We start from the raw sequence: 17120 nt of genomic DNA, 5'->3' as shown, positions 1-17120 counted from the left end.
GAACCTGATGTCTTTCTTCCCAGTGCTTTATTTTTTAAGGAGGAAGAGAAGAGTCATAGGTCAACATAACCAGAGTTTTGCATTTGGAATGAAGGTTGGACATCCAAACTACAGATGGCAATGGTGAGATTTCAAAGGGAAAGGCATGACAGGGTCAAGGATGCCAAGCCATTGACAATGTTCCTTCCCAGTGTTGCTAGCTGAAGTTCCTCATGGTACCTGCGTTGCATGTCAGCTCTGATTGAAATCATGCAATATTCATTCTAGATCCAGCACTCCAGTTAGGGGCATCTCTGCTGCCGTGGCCAAAGTCCTCATGCCCAGCTCTCTTTTCCAAAGAGTACATCTCTTTTCCATTCATAGTGTGCAGAGGCAATAATACTTCCACAGGACTTACTATTTTAAAAATCGAAATTTGGAGATAGAGATTCCTATTTCCAGTGAGACTTCACACTCAGATGGGTAGCTATAGTAACAGCATAAGAAATCATCTACTCAAGGTCACTTGTCTAGGACATGGCTATCATAAAAGGGATAACTTTGCCACAGTTATATTGAAAAGTCAGCCAAAGAGGGTATGTGGGGCAAAACCAGCACAAAATACAGAGAGGCAGATCCTCCAGCTGCCAGACTTTGTCAGATCCCATGAAGCCAAAAACAGCGCGGGAAGAGAGCTGCGCCTCTCCTGGTGTGGCCGGGGACGGTGTCGGGGCGGGATAGAAGTAAAACGTGGGCCAACTAGTGAACCATGCCACCTTAGGGGAGTAGTTCTGGGCCTCAGTCTGCCCATCTGAAAAGTGGGGATGCTCACACCTGCTCTATTTAACTTGAGGAGGTAAATAGGCAAAACGGAGGCACACGCGCTCTGTATCCTGAGTTCAGGCCACTCAACCCCACCATTGTGCTGAGCAGCCGCCGCGACGCTGGGTGCAAGCGGTGGAGCGCGCCAAGACTCCGCCCACTTTGTGCGCGGCTGCGGAATCGGAAAGCCAGGCGCCGCTGCCTGGGCGCGCTTTTTCTTCTCCTCCCAGGCAATTAGGGCCGAGGAAACAGCCCGGGCCCTCTCCCAGGAACTGCGGCTCCCCTGGAGCCCCTAAAGCTGCCTCTAGGCTACTCACCCCTACTGGGTACCAGCCCGTCTCGGAACAGAGCGGGTGATGGCTGGAGGCCCCACGCGCTCTGCAGGTGCGATCAATACTTCCCGGCGGGCTTCCGGGCGCGGGCCCGCGCGCGCAGCCTCTCCAAAGCCGCAGCGCCGCCCCAATCGCCGCCGCCTCGGTGTTGACATAATTAGACCAAATCTTGAGAGCAAAATAAATGTTCTGTTCGCCTTACAGCCAAACAGATGTTTACAATTCAAATGAAAGAAATACGAACGGCAGGGATTTTTTTTCTCTCTCTCTCTCCTTCTTCATCTCCAATGATCGCTCGTTTTTTCTGACACATTAAAAAATGTGTAAGCGATTACAGGAGTTTCCTGTCCCTGTTTGTTCTTCGGCTGCATTTCTGCGAGGTGCGCGTGTAAACGAAGTAGGGTGGGATCGTTCTTGGCTGCTTCCTCTCTAGCCTCTCGCCCTTCTCCATCCTAAACCCCCCATGAATCCCCTTCCTCCACGCAAAGCGGATGTTAATTGTAATTAAACACCAAAGGGATAGGGGCTTAACTGCAATTAAATAGGCCTCGGGATGCTGTATCTGCAGCGAGTTGCAGTGTTTAGGAGAAGGTTATGTAGTAACAGGTATTACTGGATTACCAGGTCTGAGTGCGCTTCTCCGGGTGCGGTTTCCACGCAGAACAAAAGAAAGGGAAGTCTGCATAGAGAGACCTACTGTTTTAAGGTGGCGATGGATGTGTAATGGTGTGTGTTGGCGGCGGTTGGGGGAGTGGGGGTGGGGTGGGGAGCGGGGGGTGGGGAGCAGGGGGTGAAATTAACCCCCGTTCCCCAGCGCAGAGGGTGCTTTGGCTTTTGGTGAGGGTTAAAGCAATAACGAAATTAAGAGAGGCGGCGGTAGGCTATGGAAAAGTAGCTCCCTCTCCCCGTAAAATACATTTCCCATAAACAGGCCTCTAGATCCTTTCCTACATAAATTTTAGACTTCTTAAAGGAGACTGAATTCTGGATCTGCAACATCTGTATTTGGGTAATGCAAGACAGGTGAGGCTCCTGGTGTATTTCTGACAATATTTTCACGATGGATGAGCAACAGAAATGAGTTTTGGCGACTTAAGAGCGATTCCCTGGGCTCTGATGAAAGAAGAGGTACAAGGCTTCTCACCCCGCTTCAATCTTATTCCTTTCAAGAACTGCTGAAAGAGCCAAAAGCCTCTCTCTAACTCCAGTTCCAAAACTCAGGACCCTCGCGAAAACCGAAAAAGCAGAGGAAAGTTCATCTTCCTGCCCAAGCCGCCTGTGGGCAGCCATGAAGGCTGCAGACAGGAAGAGCGATCAGGCCCATCCACTGTTATTGGCAGACTGGGCGACTGATGCTAAGCTCCATTTCACGGAAGCATTTTTTTTTTTTAAATTAAATCAGATCTGACAATGTTTGTACCGCAGCGTAAATGCCTCCGCTGGCGTGCCAGTCACCTCTAAGCGATCTGACAAACTCCAACTCTCTTAAAACGTGCAGAGTTCAGATCATATTAATTCCCCAAAAATGTTTTGATTCAAAGTAGTTTGTATTTTGTGTAGCCACGGGCAATCCGGTAAGCGCTCCTGCCTGCCCGTGGCCGGGTCCGCTCCCTCTCCGCGTGGCCCAGAGGCTATGGCGGTATTTAAGCTTCTGAAATTAGCCTGGGGCTGCAAGGCAGAGTGATCACAAAGCGAAACAAGGGCGCTTCCCCTCTTCGCTTTTTTCATTTTTTTCTTTCTTCCTTTTTTTTTTTTTTTTTTTTGAGTTTGCCATCCCGATTTTACACACAAAAAAGACCAGGGCCAAAATGTCACTTTTTCACCCAAATATGGAAAAGCTATGTCTTCTTTTCTAATCTCCATTCTCTTCTGAAAGCCAGGAGCCCCTACCCAATTGAACCCCTACCCCTGCGATTTCAATCTGGATACACTCATTATTAGCTTCATCATCATCATCAACATTGTTCTCCTTCTATTAAATTCTCAGAGCAAGAAATGAAAGGGACCAGCATCTGACAAAGGGGAGGGGGCCATGAGGGAGCCTCAGAAGATTCATGGGGAAAAGAAGAGTGGGTTTTCCTTTCTTTCTTTCTTTTTTTTAATGATTAAAAACACAGACGACTCCTGTAAATAGAAGCCTCATTTCTTCAAGAGATGCCTTTTGAAACCCACTATCTGAATATTCAACGAAGGCAAAGCTCCACTCTGTACGTACAACATTAATATGATCTCTGCAGAATTTGCTACTCAGAAATATTAACATATCAAAGCCGATGCCGGAGGCGAGAGAAGCTATCGATACGCGAGCACAGGGTAAAGTAAAGATTATTGGTTCTGATGGTTGGAGTGGCGGAGCTGCGGGCAAAATCGTGCACACCATTAACCGGGAGTGAGCGCGCGGGGAGCTGCACCTCCGAGGCGGTGGCAAATATTTTATCTAGGTGGTAATTACCTCGCCGCTGCCCCTCTTCCGCTTTCTTTGGCTATAGGGCTTCATTATAAGCAAAAACAATGTAACTGCTACTTACCAAAGTGAGTCAGGGAAATGGGATTTTGTTCTTTGCAAACAGAAGTGGCTAAATTTAAAGAACTGAGACACCACTGCCCCCCTACCCACAACAAGCGCGCACATACAACATGTAAACAGGACAGCCTCTCCCTGGTGAATTTGTGTAGGGCATTCAGGGATCTTTTTTTTTTTTCCAGAAGAGCATCCGGAGGCCTTGAGAAGTAAAAGAGAATCTCTATTTTTTTTTTCCTCTCATTGCAAATTCTAGAAATCATTCGAAATTTAAGTTTATCCAAGAGTTCAGCAGGAGAGAAACAATGGCAAAAAGTTGTGCTTTTCAAATCATGTTTCATATGGTGAGTCACCTGCAAAGCATGAATTAGAAGAGAAACAGACTTTTCCATCTGAGCTATACTGCAGTGTGGTCATATAGCAGAGCGCTTGAGTTAAAGCCCTCCCAATTCTTGATGAACACAGGTGACTTGAGCTATGGATATTAGAATGCTGTGTGCTGCCATGACAACAGAGACAAGAAAACTTCCTTAGCTGTTCTTGAAAAACGACTCCTAAGATGAAGAACCTGGGCCGGCGGCAGGATAAACACCGCCTTTTAATGCAAGACTTCCTTGCTATCCATTTGTAAATTGTCATGAACATTGATCGTTTCAGGGTAAACAGACACACAGAGACACGCTCCCTGGTCTCTGAGGCACAACTAAGTTAATTGGTCTTTTTCTAAGACACGTGTAAATGGAATAAACTCAGCAGCTAAATTCTGAATTCCTTCGCAGGGAGGGGGATGGATCAGGCTTAGCCAAACAATAGAGATGTAAACCCCAAGTTACCTTCCATTTTTGCTTGGAGCCCTGCTGTTCTTCTAAAAGATCAATATTTGGTTTAAAATACATTCAGCTGTGATTTTTAGGTGAATGACACCGAATTCTACAAGAGCAATCAAACATCACCTAAGGAAAACCATTTCTGTGGCTCTGAGAGGATAGGAACGCAGTTCCCATCTTGTAGTGACTGGAGAGCGTTGGCCTTTCTTGGATAGCTGGTGAAGTCTATTCCGGAAATCTCTTCAAAAATTCAACTCATTGCACAGTAGCCTGTGCAGCCTTTCCAGCTCCCCGCCTGGGTCTCAAATAATTCTAACCCCCTGTCAGCTATTGTATGATCTGATGCAATTTCCAAGCATTTGAAAAGGTGATCTTGGAGCAAGCGCGGAACTGAACGCAAAAACGCAGTAGCGCGAGTCGGGCTCTGCGAGGAGCCGGCTCCGGGCGCTAATTAGTGGCGCTGTCCTTCAGCACCACCGACATCTCCGTGCGCCCTGACTGCTTGGCGTCACCTTTAGTGTGGCCGCCTCAACACACTTGTCACCTGGTCCCTCTTTCACTGTGTGTTTTAACCCCCTCGCTCCAACAATATGTATATTTTATTTCAATTTTCACTAGTCTAGGCCTATTTCATGTCTTTTCAATATGACTATTGGCCTGGCTGACAAGCTTAAATCTGGCTCATTTTTAAAGTCTTCGTGGAACAATACTAGCAGTGGGGGAGGGGGGGAAACAACTTTCAAATCTCCATAGGGTGAAACAAAGATTTAAATAGCCATTTTCCATTTAATAGAAATCCCAAATATCCACTCTGACAATAGTTTCTCAAAGGGAAACATTCTGTTTCTTCCCACCTAAATTTAAATGGAGTTTCACACTGGACACTGGGTCGTAAAACCTGCAGTTTAAACATGAAAGAAACCAATGCTTCCTATCCATGCAATCCTTTCTTTGGAAAAGCACTGGAGTCTTTCAACAAGCTTTGAAAGGGATGGAGAGGGACTGAAGAACCTTTATTTGGTGCCACCAGGAGTGACTCAGTTTTTAGTGGTTCAGTTACTAGAGACAACTGTGGCCCTGGAGCTGGAATTAGTCCTGGTGAATAGGCCATGTCTTATTAATTCGTATGAAGTTGGGATAGCAGCTGGTCCCCCTTGCCTTGTGTGCTCCTCGGGTTACTCAGCTTGCTAGGAAAATAAGCTTCAGAAGCTCTGAGTACAGTGAAGTGAGGAAGCCAGTGAAATTGGCATTGCCTTGAGGCTTATAAAATGTCATAGTTCAAAACCTTTTGTCAAAATGGAACATTTGAGATGCAGCCCTCTTCAGTGTCTGGGCCAAAATCAGCAGCTCTCCATTCTTGCCTTCCCCCCACCTTCCCATTCCATGGGTAACTCTGGGTTCAGATGTTTTCCTCAACAGATGGGAACAAGAAAGCTTTATCTGGTACAGTTAACACCACCTCCTCTTCTCACCCTCCCTTAAAGAAAGAAATGTTCTGGACACTTAGAAAAATAAGGGCAGCTACAATATTGGTGTTTCATTAGTTTCCCCAGAAGCCCAATGAATTTAGCCTTTCATAGAATCCTTCAAAGCCTCAAGCTAACACCAACACCTCAAACACCCAGGCTGTGGCTGGCACATTTAGGGCTAAAAGAGACCAGCAATTCTGCTCGAGGATGTGATGATGGGGGAAGGGTTTGTGAGAAAGATTTTCTTCTTCTTCTTTTTTCTTTTCTCTTTTACCTCTAACTTTGGTTCTGTCACTGTTTCATTGAGGAAGAGCAAATCTCTTCTATCACTCTCTTTTGGGCACAGGCTATTTCAAGCCTCAGTGGAGTAAGGGAAGCTTTTTAATGTAGGTATGCCTGTGTGGGACAGGTGTAATTGACCAAGAGTCATTGTTTTCTTGGGGATCTGATGTTTAAAAGTACTACTGGACTTTCAAAACAAAGTAACAGATGAGAGAAGGATGTTTAGTTTCATTATGTTGTTACTTACCTCTTCTTATCACACCACCTTGGCCATTGAGAACAAGCCCACATTGGGCTTCCACAGAGCCCTTAGTGAAAGAAAAGGAAATACAATTACTCATATGGATACTAACAGACACATGAGTTAAGTCTTTCAATCTGCCCCAACTCTGAACCCCATATCCTCATTACCCCATAGTAGACATTTAAAAGCAACCATTGAGCTGAAGCAACTTTGGCAGCACACACTATTGTAAGGGGAAAAAATTGCCAGAAAAACCACAATCTAAAAGTTGTATAAATCTTAAGGTATGCATTTTACAGCACCATACAATATTACACTTCAAAGCACCTGAGTGCCTTTTATCTTGGCATAAGAGAATGAGAAGCCCTTTAAGTCTCCATGAAGGCACATAGCATATATATAGACAGTTTCCACAGCACTTTCTGCATGGAGCAAATTACACTGCAAGTGTCAAGTCTGGCACTGCAGGTTTCTTGGGAGCTCAGAGGAGCTATTTCAAGTGCAGGATTCAAGGTATCTTATGAAGGTACTGTTTTACCCCAGCTGTAGGAACATCCTATCATGCTACCCAAAATGTGTCTTATAGAGGGAACACCTTCAGTGTCACTCACTGTATATCTTCAGGTTTCTAGTGGATTGAGGGATCATTTGAACTGGGAAGAAGGAAAAGGCCTGCTGATTTTTGATTAAGAAAAATAAAAATTTCTGTCTCTTTGTCTTTTTTTTTTTTCTTTCCTGAGTCGAAATGTGTTAAAGGCTCATTTTCCTTTACAAACAAACGAGGTATTGGACTTGAAAGAGGCCTTGAAGGGTGTTAACCTACCCAACAGCCCGTGAAGAGTTAAGTAAATGCGGAGAGAGTCGGTGCATAATAAAAACCCACTTTACAAAACAACCTTTACAGCCCTGGCTCCCTTTTGCTTCCCCATTTTCGCCATATTGAGGCAGGCCTGTAAGACCCCCCTTTTCAACTTACTCACGAGCTCTTTCTTATTTTAACTGTTCTGCCTTAAAGTGATTATCAAATCAATATGAAAAAAAAAAAACTTAGAGACTGAGCATAAATTAAAGCGGTGATGGGAAAAGGTGTGACAGTTTCCTTTGTTGGCCATAGCAAATCTTTTTAGGGGACTCAAAGATGGAACTGAAGCCACAAGACTGTTTGCATCTGTTAGGCAGACTTAGACCGCCCTCCAAACCATTGGACTTTCACTTAAAATTCTGTGCAGGGAAAAGTATATTTACATTTGTTGCATTTGAAATGAGGCATATGCTGATGAATGTTTTAAAAAGGAAGAAATAAAAGGAGAGAGACGGGTTTCTCCCACACATTCCCTCCCCATTTCTCTTTTAAAAGTAGCTATGACTGTTTTTCTTTTTCATTTTGACAACTAAATCCAGGAGGAGTGGAAGAAAATAACTTGCCAGAATTACAACTTTCTCCATATATTCCTATCTATGTCAAAAATGTATACACACTTCTATAGACATAGATACATAAATATATCATATACCTCTGTTCTCCATTTCTGCTCTTATCTTGGAGTGTTTCTCTCAGTATGAATTTTCCCTCAGTGTGAGCAATCAGTGGGGAAAAGGAGGTTAAGAGTGTTTAACAAAAAACCCGAACAGGATGAAAATAAAGGTTTCAAAATATCTGAAATGGAGACTGTAGAGGCCCGGAAGCTCTCCAAGAGAGGAAACCGCTTTTCCTCCTAGGCTCTGGCGCACCATTAAGATGTTTATTTTCTTAGAAGAAACGAATCTTGGTCTCTTCACTTAACAAACTTTCCCCCCTCATAAGTAAAACATGTTGTTTGGTCGGATGACATTGCATAAATGACCAGTTGAATGGCACTAAGTCGAAAATTGGATAAACTACGGTGTTCTTTTGCACGGGATTCACTCTTTGTCTGGTGCTTGCAAATGTTCTAATCCCCTCTTTTGAAAAATGCCCGGCTTTGTGCCTAGCACAGAAAAAAAATTTGTACAGATACAAAAAAATCAGCAGCAGACGCGGCTATTAAAAGAAGTAAATAGGTTTTAGTTGAGCTCAGCATTGAATGGCAGATTTTTTCCCTCTTGAGACATAAGGAGATCCTTGTGAAAAATGTAAAAATGCCCTTAGCGTATAAAATTATTTCGTGAATGTAAATGTAGAAAGTCAAGGTTTATGGAGCCAAATCTTTTTTCTTGTGCACCGATCTTGTGGCTTGGACTCTTTGTTGGGACTGTAAGGGCTTTCACTGTAATTTTAAAATAATCCCTTGGTCAGAGGTAAGTGAGGGGGAAAGATTTTCTGTGCGCAACGAGGGATCTCTTCTGTCTCCAAATCGTGCTCCTCCAGAATCTCCCTTTTCACTTTGGGGACCTTTGAGAAGTAGCCAGCTTTGTGCAGACTCACAGGCAAAGCTGTAATTTCAGCCAAAAGAAGTTACAAAATTGTGTCTTCTGGGTCTGTTTGGGACACGTGCAGACTTGGAAATATGGCTGTGACAGTTTATCTACATAATTATAAATTCTATTGTTGGCAAACAATGTGCAAAAATACATAAAGAAAGTACATCATCTGATTGAGTCATGGCCTTCACTGTATCTGAATTCCTTCCTTCCTCTTTCTTTTTTCCCTCTTTTCCTCTCTACATTTTCTTCTTTCTTCCTCCCTTCTTATTCATTTTCTCTCCCCCCACCCCTTTCCTTATTTCATTTCCTTCTCTTTAAGGAGTTGCATCGTATGTAAAAGTTAATGGTTTGGAGAGACAGGAGAAAAAAAAAATAAAGTTGTGAATCGTCCAGCGGGTGACGAGAGTGCACTTCTCAGGCAGAGAGAATTAGGTTCAAGACTGCACCCGGGTCAAACGCACCGTGCAGAGGCTTTTATTGGGGTTCCTTTTTGAGGATTTCATTTGGGATCTTTCACAGCAATCTAGAATATTGGTGAAACTTTCGCTGAAGCTCAGGGCTTCCCCTCGCCCCCCCGCAAAGTTTTGGAGCAAACCAGCTCCCCTAGTTCATAGTAAGCGCCCCACAAGCTCAGTCTGGGACAAATGCCTGAAATACGCGGGTAGACCCAGCAAAGCGCCCAGACTGAGGGTGCGATTGGTCATCAACTTATCGGGTCTTACCCTGAGTCCAGTTGGCTCAACCCCAGCCTCCTTGATCTCCCCCACCCCATCCCCTCAGGGACAGAAATGCGGATTCACAAAAGACCTCGGTGCAGACCGACGGGAAGTAGGGGCCCCGCAGCTAGCCGGACTCCCGAGCGTCCAGGTGAAATGCCTGCTCCAATGAGAGGGACAGAATGGCACACGCCTCCCCTAATTGTTTTGATAACTTTCCATAAGTGGGGTGTGTGTGTGTGAGAGAGAGAGAGAGAGAGAGAGGAGACGGCTTCCAGCCGGAGTATTAACGGTGCGGGAGGGGCAGGGCGAGGAGGGAAGGGCGCAGACGAATTCGCCGCATGCTTATTTACCTGCAAGTCGTCGGCTCCCGCGGCGGCCAGCCCCAGGCTGGGCCCTGGCAGGAGTCTTTGATCTGGGTGCATTCCATACTGAGAGCCATGGCTCATGAGGGACAGGTCGTGACGGCGGTAGGCATCGAGGCAGCCCAGCTCCCGCCTCTGCTCGTCCAGGCAGGAGGACTTGAGCGCCCGCGCATTGTGCAGGTTAATAAAGTCGGTGGGCTCCCCGTGGTGGATCTGCTGGTAGTACTGCTGCGAGTGGTGGAGCGAGTTCAGAGAGTAGGCGTCGGGAGTGACGGCCGGGTGGCTGTGCTGAAACTCGTAATGGAAGGACTGGTGGTGGAGCGGGGTGTACTGGTGGTTAGTGGAGAAGTAGGGGGACGCAAACTCGCTGCCCGTGGTGGAGTAAGTTAGAGGGGAGGAGGAGGAATAGGCGACAGTGGAATTGGCCACGGACTCCAGACAGCCAAGCTGCATCAAACGGTAGCTGTTTGATCCGTCGTGACGTATCTGGAAGGAAGAGGGGGAAAGGGGAGAGCAGAAAAACTTGAGGTTTGTCATTTTGCAACCGAAGCGCAGCTCTCCCGGAGCCCGGGAGCTTGCTCTGGCTCTCCAAGCGGCGCGAGCGCGCAGGGCTCGGGCCGAGCCGCAGCCGGGCTCCGCGCCTTTGCCAGGGAGCGGCTGCGAGCAGGCGGACTGGGGGTGGGCGGCCTCGTCCTCACAGTCGAAAGCGCGGAAGAAAAAAAAAAAAATCCCCCACCCTATATAGGTGCGGGTGACACACACACACACATACATACGCGCGCGCACACACGCACACACACACACACACACTCAGCCCCTGCCCAACTTGCGCAGGGAGCTGGGCTCCGGGAGCCAGGTTTGCCATTGACTCCGGGGCTGCCCGGAGCAGAACCAGAGAGTCCACAGGCGCCTCGGAGCCACTCCAATCCGCTCCCAACAGCGATATGCCCCGGCGGTCCCCGCCGGGATGGTCTGCCAGAGCTTCTCAAAATCATTATCTATGAATTATTATTATTATTTTTTAAAATCCAGTCTGTGCAAATCGTCTAACTTGCTCATTTCTTAACCATTTGGGGCAAGGAATCTGACGCCCCCCACCCTCTGTTCTGCTTTACTTTCCTAGAATAAGCCCATTCCAAACGGGGTGCGTGTTCCCCACCCCCCTTGTCCACCTACCCCCCCCATCAATCTCTTTACTTTGCCTTTCTGAGTATCTTTTCTCCATCTCTCTTTCTCCTCACCCCTCCTCCCTTTATTATTAGGATTATGTTTTTCCCGCTCATTATGGCAAATGTTTCTTAACGTGGCAGAGTTGCCCTTCCTGGCGACAGATGTCATAACGAACTTTCCTCCCTTTCCTTCCTTAACTTCCCCCCGAAAGCCAGATTATAATTAAACTTAACGGTCCAATATAGATTAGACACAGGGAAAGCTGCCACCGCCGCCGCCACCACCGCCGCTACACACACGCGCGCTCCAAAAAAAAAAAAAAAAGTAATAATACCTCGGCATCGTGGACTAGTCCCGGAAAGGTAGTTGACATGTTGGGTTTCTCCGAAAGCTTACGATGCAATTTCCCCCTCCAAAAAAAGAATCGGGAAAAAAAAAACCAAACTTCTTGTATTTTCCAATTTTTTTTTTAAGGAAAAAAAATGTTCTATAGATAGAGATCTAAATTGTAATGGCTTTGCCCGGATCAGATAGCTCCTTGCCTCGTACCCACTTAAAAACCTGTAGGAACAAAATTTTCCCTCTGCACAAAAGCAGCTCCCTGGAACAGATTTTGTACTTGCTGAGTATTTCTTTGGCTGATGTCGTAGGTCCCTTGGTAATATAGAAGTTTTGAAAATTAAGCATCAGCACTGAGAACTGGGAGGACAATAGGCGAAGAGATTTATCCCAGGAGACAAGGAATAAATATTGTATCTTCGCCTAATAAGGAACTGGAGGTTCTTTCAACATTTTTATCCATTTTTTCCAACCTTTATCATGCTTTTCTATACCGACTGAGGTGGGGACTCATCTCTGCAGAGAGCATTTGCACACATTTTATTGTGAAGATAAAGATCTAGCCCCCGCTGTGTGTATATTAGAGATAGAAATATATATTAATTAAAGCTTCCTTTTCCAAGTAAGTGTTCATTTCCTATTGGTTCCACTCCCTGGTTGCTGAAAGCTGCTATTTTTCCCCCAACGAGTACCCACATCAATTTCACCCAGATTGGGGTCTCTGCCTTTGCCCAAGTGGGAACAATACTCCTCTGTCCATATTTACATGAATTTGGGTTCTTTTCTCCTTGTTTGAAAGGCAACACCTGGCTGTAGCTTACACTCTCAGCAGTCTTAAAACAAATAACCATGATGGGCAGTCCCCAGTTTCCATCATAAAGAAATAGTGTAACTGGCAATATATTTAAGAAAAATATAAGAGAATAAAAGACTTGTGACAAGATTCTACATTTAGGTGAAACGTTGTCTTCCACTTCCCAGCCCAACCCGATTCCCCCCTCTTTTTGTATTTTCCCTCTTCTTTTTCAGAATGACTGCTGTATAGGGGGTGGGGTGTGGACCATTTAGCACTGGCACAAGATATTTGAACACCATTACCCCCTAAATAACCCTTATATGTTTGAATGTAATATTTTACAAAGAGAGGGCAGGAAGGAGGCAGTGCACACCTAGCTTTGTCTCTTTGGTGGCTTTCTCAACTTCCCAACAGTATCTGAGCTTTACTTCGTTCAAAATTCAGCTTCCCACACTAAGTGCTCTAGCGCCTGGAGAGGGTAGCTGTGGCTATAGGCCCGCAATACTGAGGCTCTGCTGATCCGCTAGCCAACTCTGCCTATCTCCTAAGAACTGGCTGGCCCCACAGACTCATCTCAGAGATTGAAGGGGTAATTTGGTCTTAATTGCCATTTCATTTGGTTAGCTTTTAAGTGTTTAAGCTAAGAAGGTGTCTTAATAATAAGCCACAGGCAAACAGGCATGTGGCTTTTTTTTTTTTTTTTTAGGTTGAGGTTTGGGAGGGTTTATTAGGATCTGCTCATGCAGGCTAACTGGGGCTGTCACTCAGTGCTCTTCGCTTTATATAAATGGACAAAGGCACACGACAAGAATTGAAATGCACTGTCTGAAATGGAGATCGGTGATGCTTCAGTCCTGAGCAAGGGTCAGCTGCCAACACTTGCTCCCCTTTTCAAGGTGTGCATGTGCCCCCCTCCCAACTTCTTGAAATTCCATATTTTGGTTTAATGAAACCAGCCCAATGAAGATGAAAAGCAAGAGTGACCAACTTGATCTTTAAGTAGGAGGGGTAAGATAAGGGCCATTGCCACTGAGAAGATGACTTCCAAAACTGCCTGCCGTGAAACCTTTTGTTTGGCAGGTCCAAGAAAGGCCTCTATATTCAGCCCATAGACAAAACCAGTGTCCGTGGGAGCCTGCTCCCACGACCTTCCCATAGGAACCTCCACCCCTATAATACTTCCTCCGCAGAAGAAGAATGTGTAGGGCCTGCAGCTTATCTGGGGAATGGCCACACACCCTTTCTTTCCCTGGGTGGCTGTTGTTGGTTTCCCAGTAAGTCCCAGCTGAGAAGGATGGCCCCTTCTCAGACAAGCTGCAAATCCCTCCCCCAGTTTCCCTACTGTCAGATACATCTTCATTGAAGATGAAGGGACCTTCTTTCCCCCCCGGCTTAGGTCCAGGCAGCAGACGCAAAACCCTGTCCCTCAGGAATGACCAGGAGGCTCAAGATATTTTGGCCGCCTGCTCTGCCTGCTGTCTCAGCCTGTTTGGCCCTGCATTTGTCCCGGTTGAGGCAAAGATCCACAGGCAGCCCTTGCACTTCTGATCCTCCTGGGGATGAGCTTTTGCCTCGAGATGAGTACATCCACAGAATGACCTCTGATTGTCTCAGCCATCTGAATCCTTCTGGACATCACTGAAGCCCTGGCAAATGTACCTCTCCCTTCCACTCCCTAACCCCTCTCTGTTCTCCTGAGTGACTTCTAGGTACCAAGACAAAAGACGCCCAAGGCTTCATTTACTGTGCTTCTTGACCTCCCCGCGACAACCCCCCACCACTGCCCTCACCATGATATTAGAGGAAACCAAAGATCATGAAGGGTGAGGATAAAAATAATAACTTTTATTTAAAGGAGATGAAGTGTGGAGGGTAAAGTGCTACTCTTTTTGCTTAGGAGTCTACTTTGCCAGGGCCCACGTGTTCTTTGGAAAGTGCTCCTCTCACCCGACTGCCTCAGCTTCCCACACCAGCATCTAAAAACTGTAGGGAAACCCCATTTGGCCAACTGCTTCCTCTCGCCTCATCCCAACTTAAAAAAAAAAAAGCTGTTTGTCCCTGAAAGAGAAGTTGGGGGAATCATGTGTGCCATATGCACATACTGGTCAGCAACTCCCTTCCATCTGCTCTGGGGTTGCTCAACGCGCCCCTTTTCTAAAGAAACTAATTGACACAGGTGTGTGCTGTGCTTGGTGTGTGTGTGTGTGTGTGTGTGATATGCGAACACAGGATTTGTTTCTGTCAGACAGCCCCCTCCCCCATCTTCCCTTCCCATCCAATTAATAGTCTTAAGCAATTAATAAATGTCATCCTGCTTGATCCAAAGGCTGGGCTTTTCAGCAAAGCTCATTCCTCTTTCTCTGCTTGGGCCCTTTCTGGGAGAGCGATTGGCCACACATTCTCCAGCGGGCGGCGTAATTGAATTAACTGGCCAAGGCGAGTTGGAGACACAGTGACAATCGCCTGGGGCTCCCTCCCTCAGGAAACCGATAGTGAGCATCCCAGCCTGAGCCCCGAGGCTTGGCTGGCTCCCGCCCACTCGAGATGGCTCATAAAAGCACAGAGCACCAGCCTGGAACCCTAGAAGCTGGAGAAGGTTTCTCTTAGCACCCAGCGCTTCTGTTCTGCCTTCTGATTCCATGCTCCACACTCCAGGAGGGATTGTTCCACTGCAGTCGCTTTACAGATCTGCAGGGAAATCTTTATTTCTATCCTAACTGTTTTGGTTGGGATCCAGAGCTGGAGAAGAGAGTTTCTGAATGGTTTCCTATAGTTCAGACTCTGATAATGGAAGCTCAGGACCTGTCCTGGGCTTCTGAGAGCATGCATGCTAAGTCATTTCAGTCAAGTTTGACTCTTTGTGACCCCACGAACTGTAGCCCACCAGGCTCCTCTGTCCATGGAATTCTCCAGGCAAGAGTACTGGAATGGTTGCCATGTTCTTCTCCAGGGGATCTTCTAGGCTGGTAGCATATCAGTCACCTCAGTTTTCATCCAATCCCAAGCATCTCCATGGAAAAGTTCTGCCACTTACTGTGCATTTGAGTTTTATAGACAATTAGCAACAAGCAAGGGCCTATCCCTAGTTTTATTAAAATATATTTCTCCTCCTCCTCCTGCTTCTTCCTACTTGGGATTCCCTTTGCTCCTCCAAATGGACTTTTTTTTTTTCCTGTTGCTTGAACGGACTTTCCCTACAAAATCGCTTGCATAATGCTAAGTGAAGTAGAGTAGTTAAGGACTGTAATTACATGGACATTTTTCAACTAAAAACACCCTTCCTTGGATGGTCACATACACCAACCAAGATTTCTTCTTTCCTCTCTCTGTTTTTCCTCATTTCTTTTCTTTCTTCCTTCCTCCTTAGAGGAAGGTAGAGATTGAATTCATCAAGCTTTAAGACAGCATTGTGTTCATTCTTTAATAATGACATTTAGTGGGGTCTGTTCCCAGTGGGGGAATGTGGTTCCATAACCCAGACATAGGAGACAATTTTGACAATCACAAAGACCTCAGCTTCAGAACGATACTTGTACAGGAAGACAGCAGAACCCTGACGATCCAATATGTTCTCTCCACAGAGTGGCCAGGAGGTGTAAATCTGTTCATCAGTACCTCTCCTGACCCTTTCAAGCTTTCAAGCCCCTTTCTGTTCACTTCTTATTTTGGATGCACATAAGCAGAAGAGGTGCCTTTAGAGATTTTTAAAACCAACAAAAAACAGTGTTCTGTCTTAGTGGTGTCTTATCTGGGGGACGTTTTGGTTCTATCTGCCCTCACTCTGCGAATCTCTCACCTTCTGAGCACTCTGAGCTGGATAGTCTTCTAAGACATCAGCCTAGGGTCTCCAAGAGCCAACCACGCAGAGGTCCCGGTTACACAGTCCCTCAGGATTGTAATGACCTGGAAGCATCTTCTTATCCAAGGACCTACTCTGGTGCGATTCTCCTGGCATCTCCCCGTAGTGGGTGGGTTGCGGGGGGCGGGGGGAGCCATCCTTCAGGCGGTGGAAAGGGAGACAAGCTGGGTTCACCAGACAATATCATAATCCCTGGTTCACTCAGTTTTCCTGATTAGAAAAGCTAGGGAGAGAATAGTGCTCCAAATATCAGGAAAATGCGGGCGGGAGCCAGGAATCTAAAACGTGACCCAGTTGCATGGGCCGGGATATTAGAGGAGAAAAGTCATGGCAACGTGAGTAGGTAAGGCGCTCGGGGTCAGACTCCCCTCCCCTCACCCCTAGAGAAAAATGAATAACTTGCCTTTCTTACTTCTGTTTGCCTAAACTGGTGCCGAGTCTGGACGTCTTTCTAAGTGTCCCTCCCCTTGCCTTTCCAGTGTGGATTCGCTAACTCTTCTTCCTCTTGTGGGTATTTCCTACCCGCAACCCATTCATCCATCCATCCACAAGAGAAGGGTCACTTTTAGAAAAAAACGTTACTTTAATTGCAAATGAAAATGGCAACCTATTTTAAAAAAGAACTGTGGGGTATTCAGGAGAAATTAACATTTCTGTTAGACTCGCCAGTCATTTCAGTTTAAGGGTTGTCATTGACTTAAAAAACGAACAAACTCCGTTTTCTTTTTCTTTCTTTCCTTTTTGTAAACTTTTTTTTTCCCCGATAAAACCTTCAGGCAGGACCCTACCGCCCCGCCCTCTGGGCTGTTTGTCAAAAGCCTAAAGCGGATCTGTATTCCGCCGTAGCCTTGCAGCCCACAGGCAACGCGGATTCCGTAATCGTACAGAGAAAATGCATTTGCAAGCAATTAGAAAGCCCCGCGAACGTATTAGTCGAAAATTAAGCGGCAGCATTCTCTCGTCTGAAGTCTTCCCTTTGATAACAGTGCAACTTGG

The 17120-nt window shown here is 46.2% G+C and overlaps 1 protein-coding gene across 2 annotated transcripts in view; it reads right to left on the bottom strand.

The window, feature by feature from the left end:
- The window catches only part of TFAP2D (transcription factor AP-2 delta), a 57866-nt gene extending 46363 nt beyond the window's left edge, over positions 1–11503 (bottom strand). Inside the window, exons 1-3 of one of the 2 annotated variants that reach the window (XM_055407083.2) lie at positions 11465–11503; positions 9949–10446; positions 6480–6540 (exon numbers count right to left, since the gene is read on the bottom strand). In XM_055407083.2, the coding sequence (XP_055263058.1) occupies positions 6480–6540; positions 9949–10446; positions 11465–11503 (598 nt within the window). Of the gene's footprint in view, positions 1–6479; positions 6541–9948; positions 10498–11464 lie in introns of those variants that run through there. The other variant, XM_088831330.1, reaches the window with a different exon arrangement.
- Between the last annotated feature and the right edge of the window lie 5617 nt (positions 11504–17120).

Source organism: Moschus berezovskii, chromosome 23 (genome assembly GCF_049115385.1).
Source record: "Moschus berezovskii isolate FMDL1 chromosome 23, NW_MosBer_1.0, whole genome shotgun sequence".
Taxonomy (NCBI): domain Eukaryota; kingdom Metazoa; phylum Chordata; class Mammalia; order Artiodactyla; family Moschidae; genus Moschus; species Moschus berezovskii.
The sequence above is the reverse complement of the archived record's forward strand: the minus strand, read 5'-3'. Positions and strand labels throughout refer to the sequence as shown.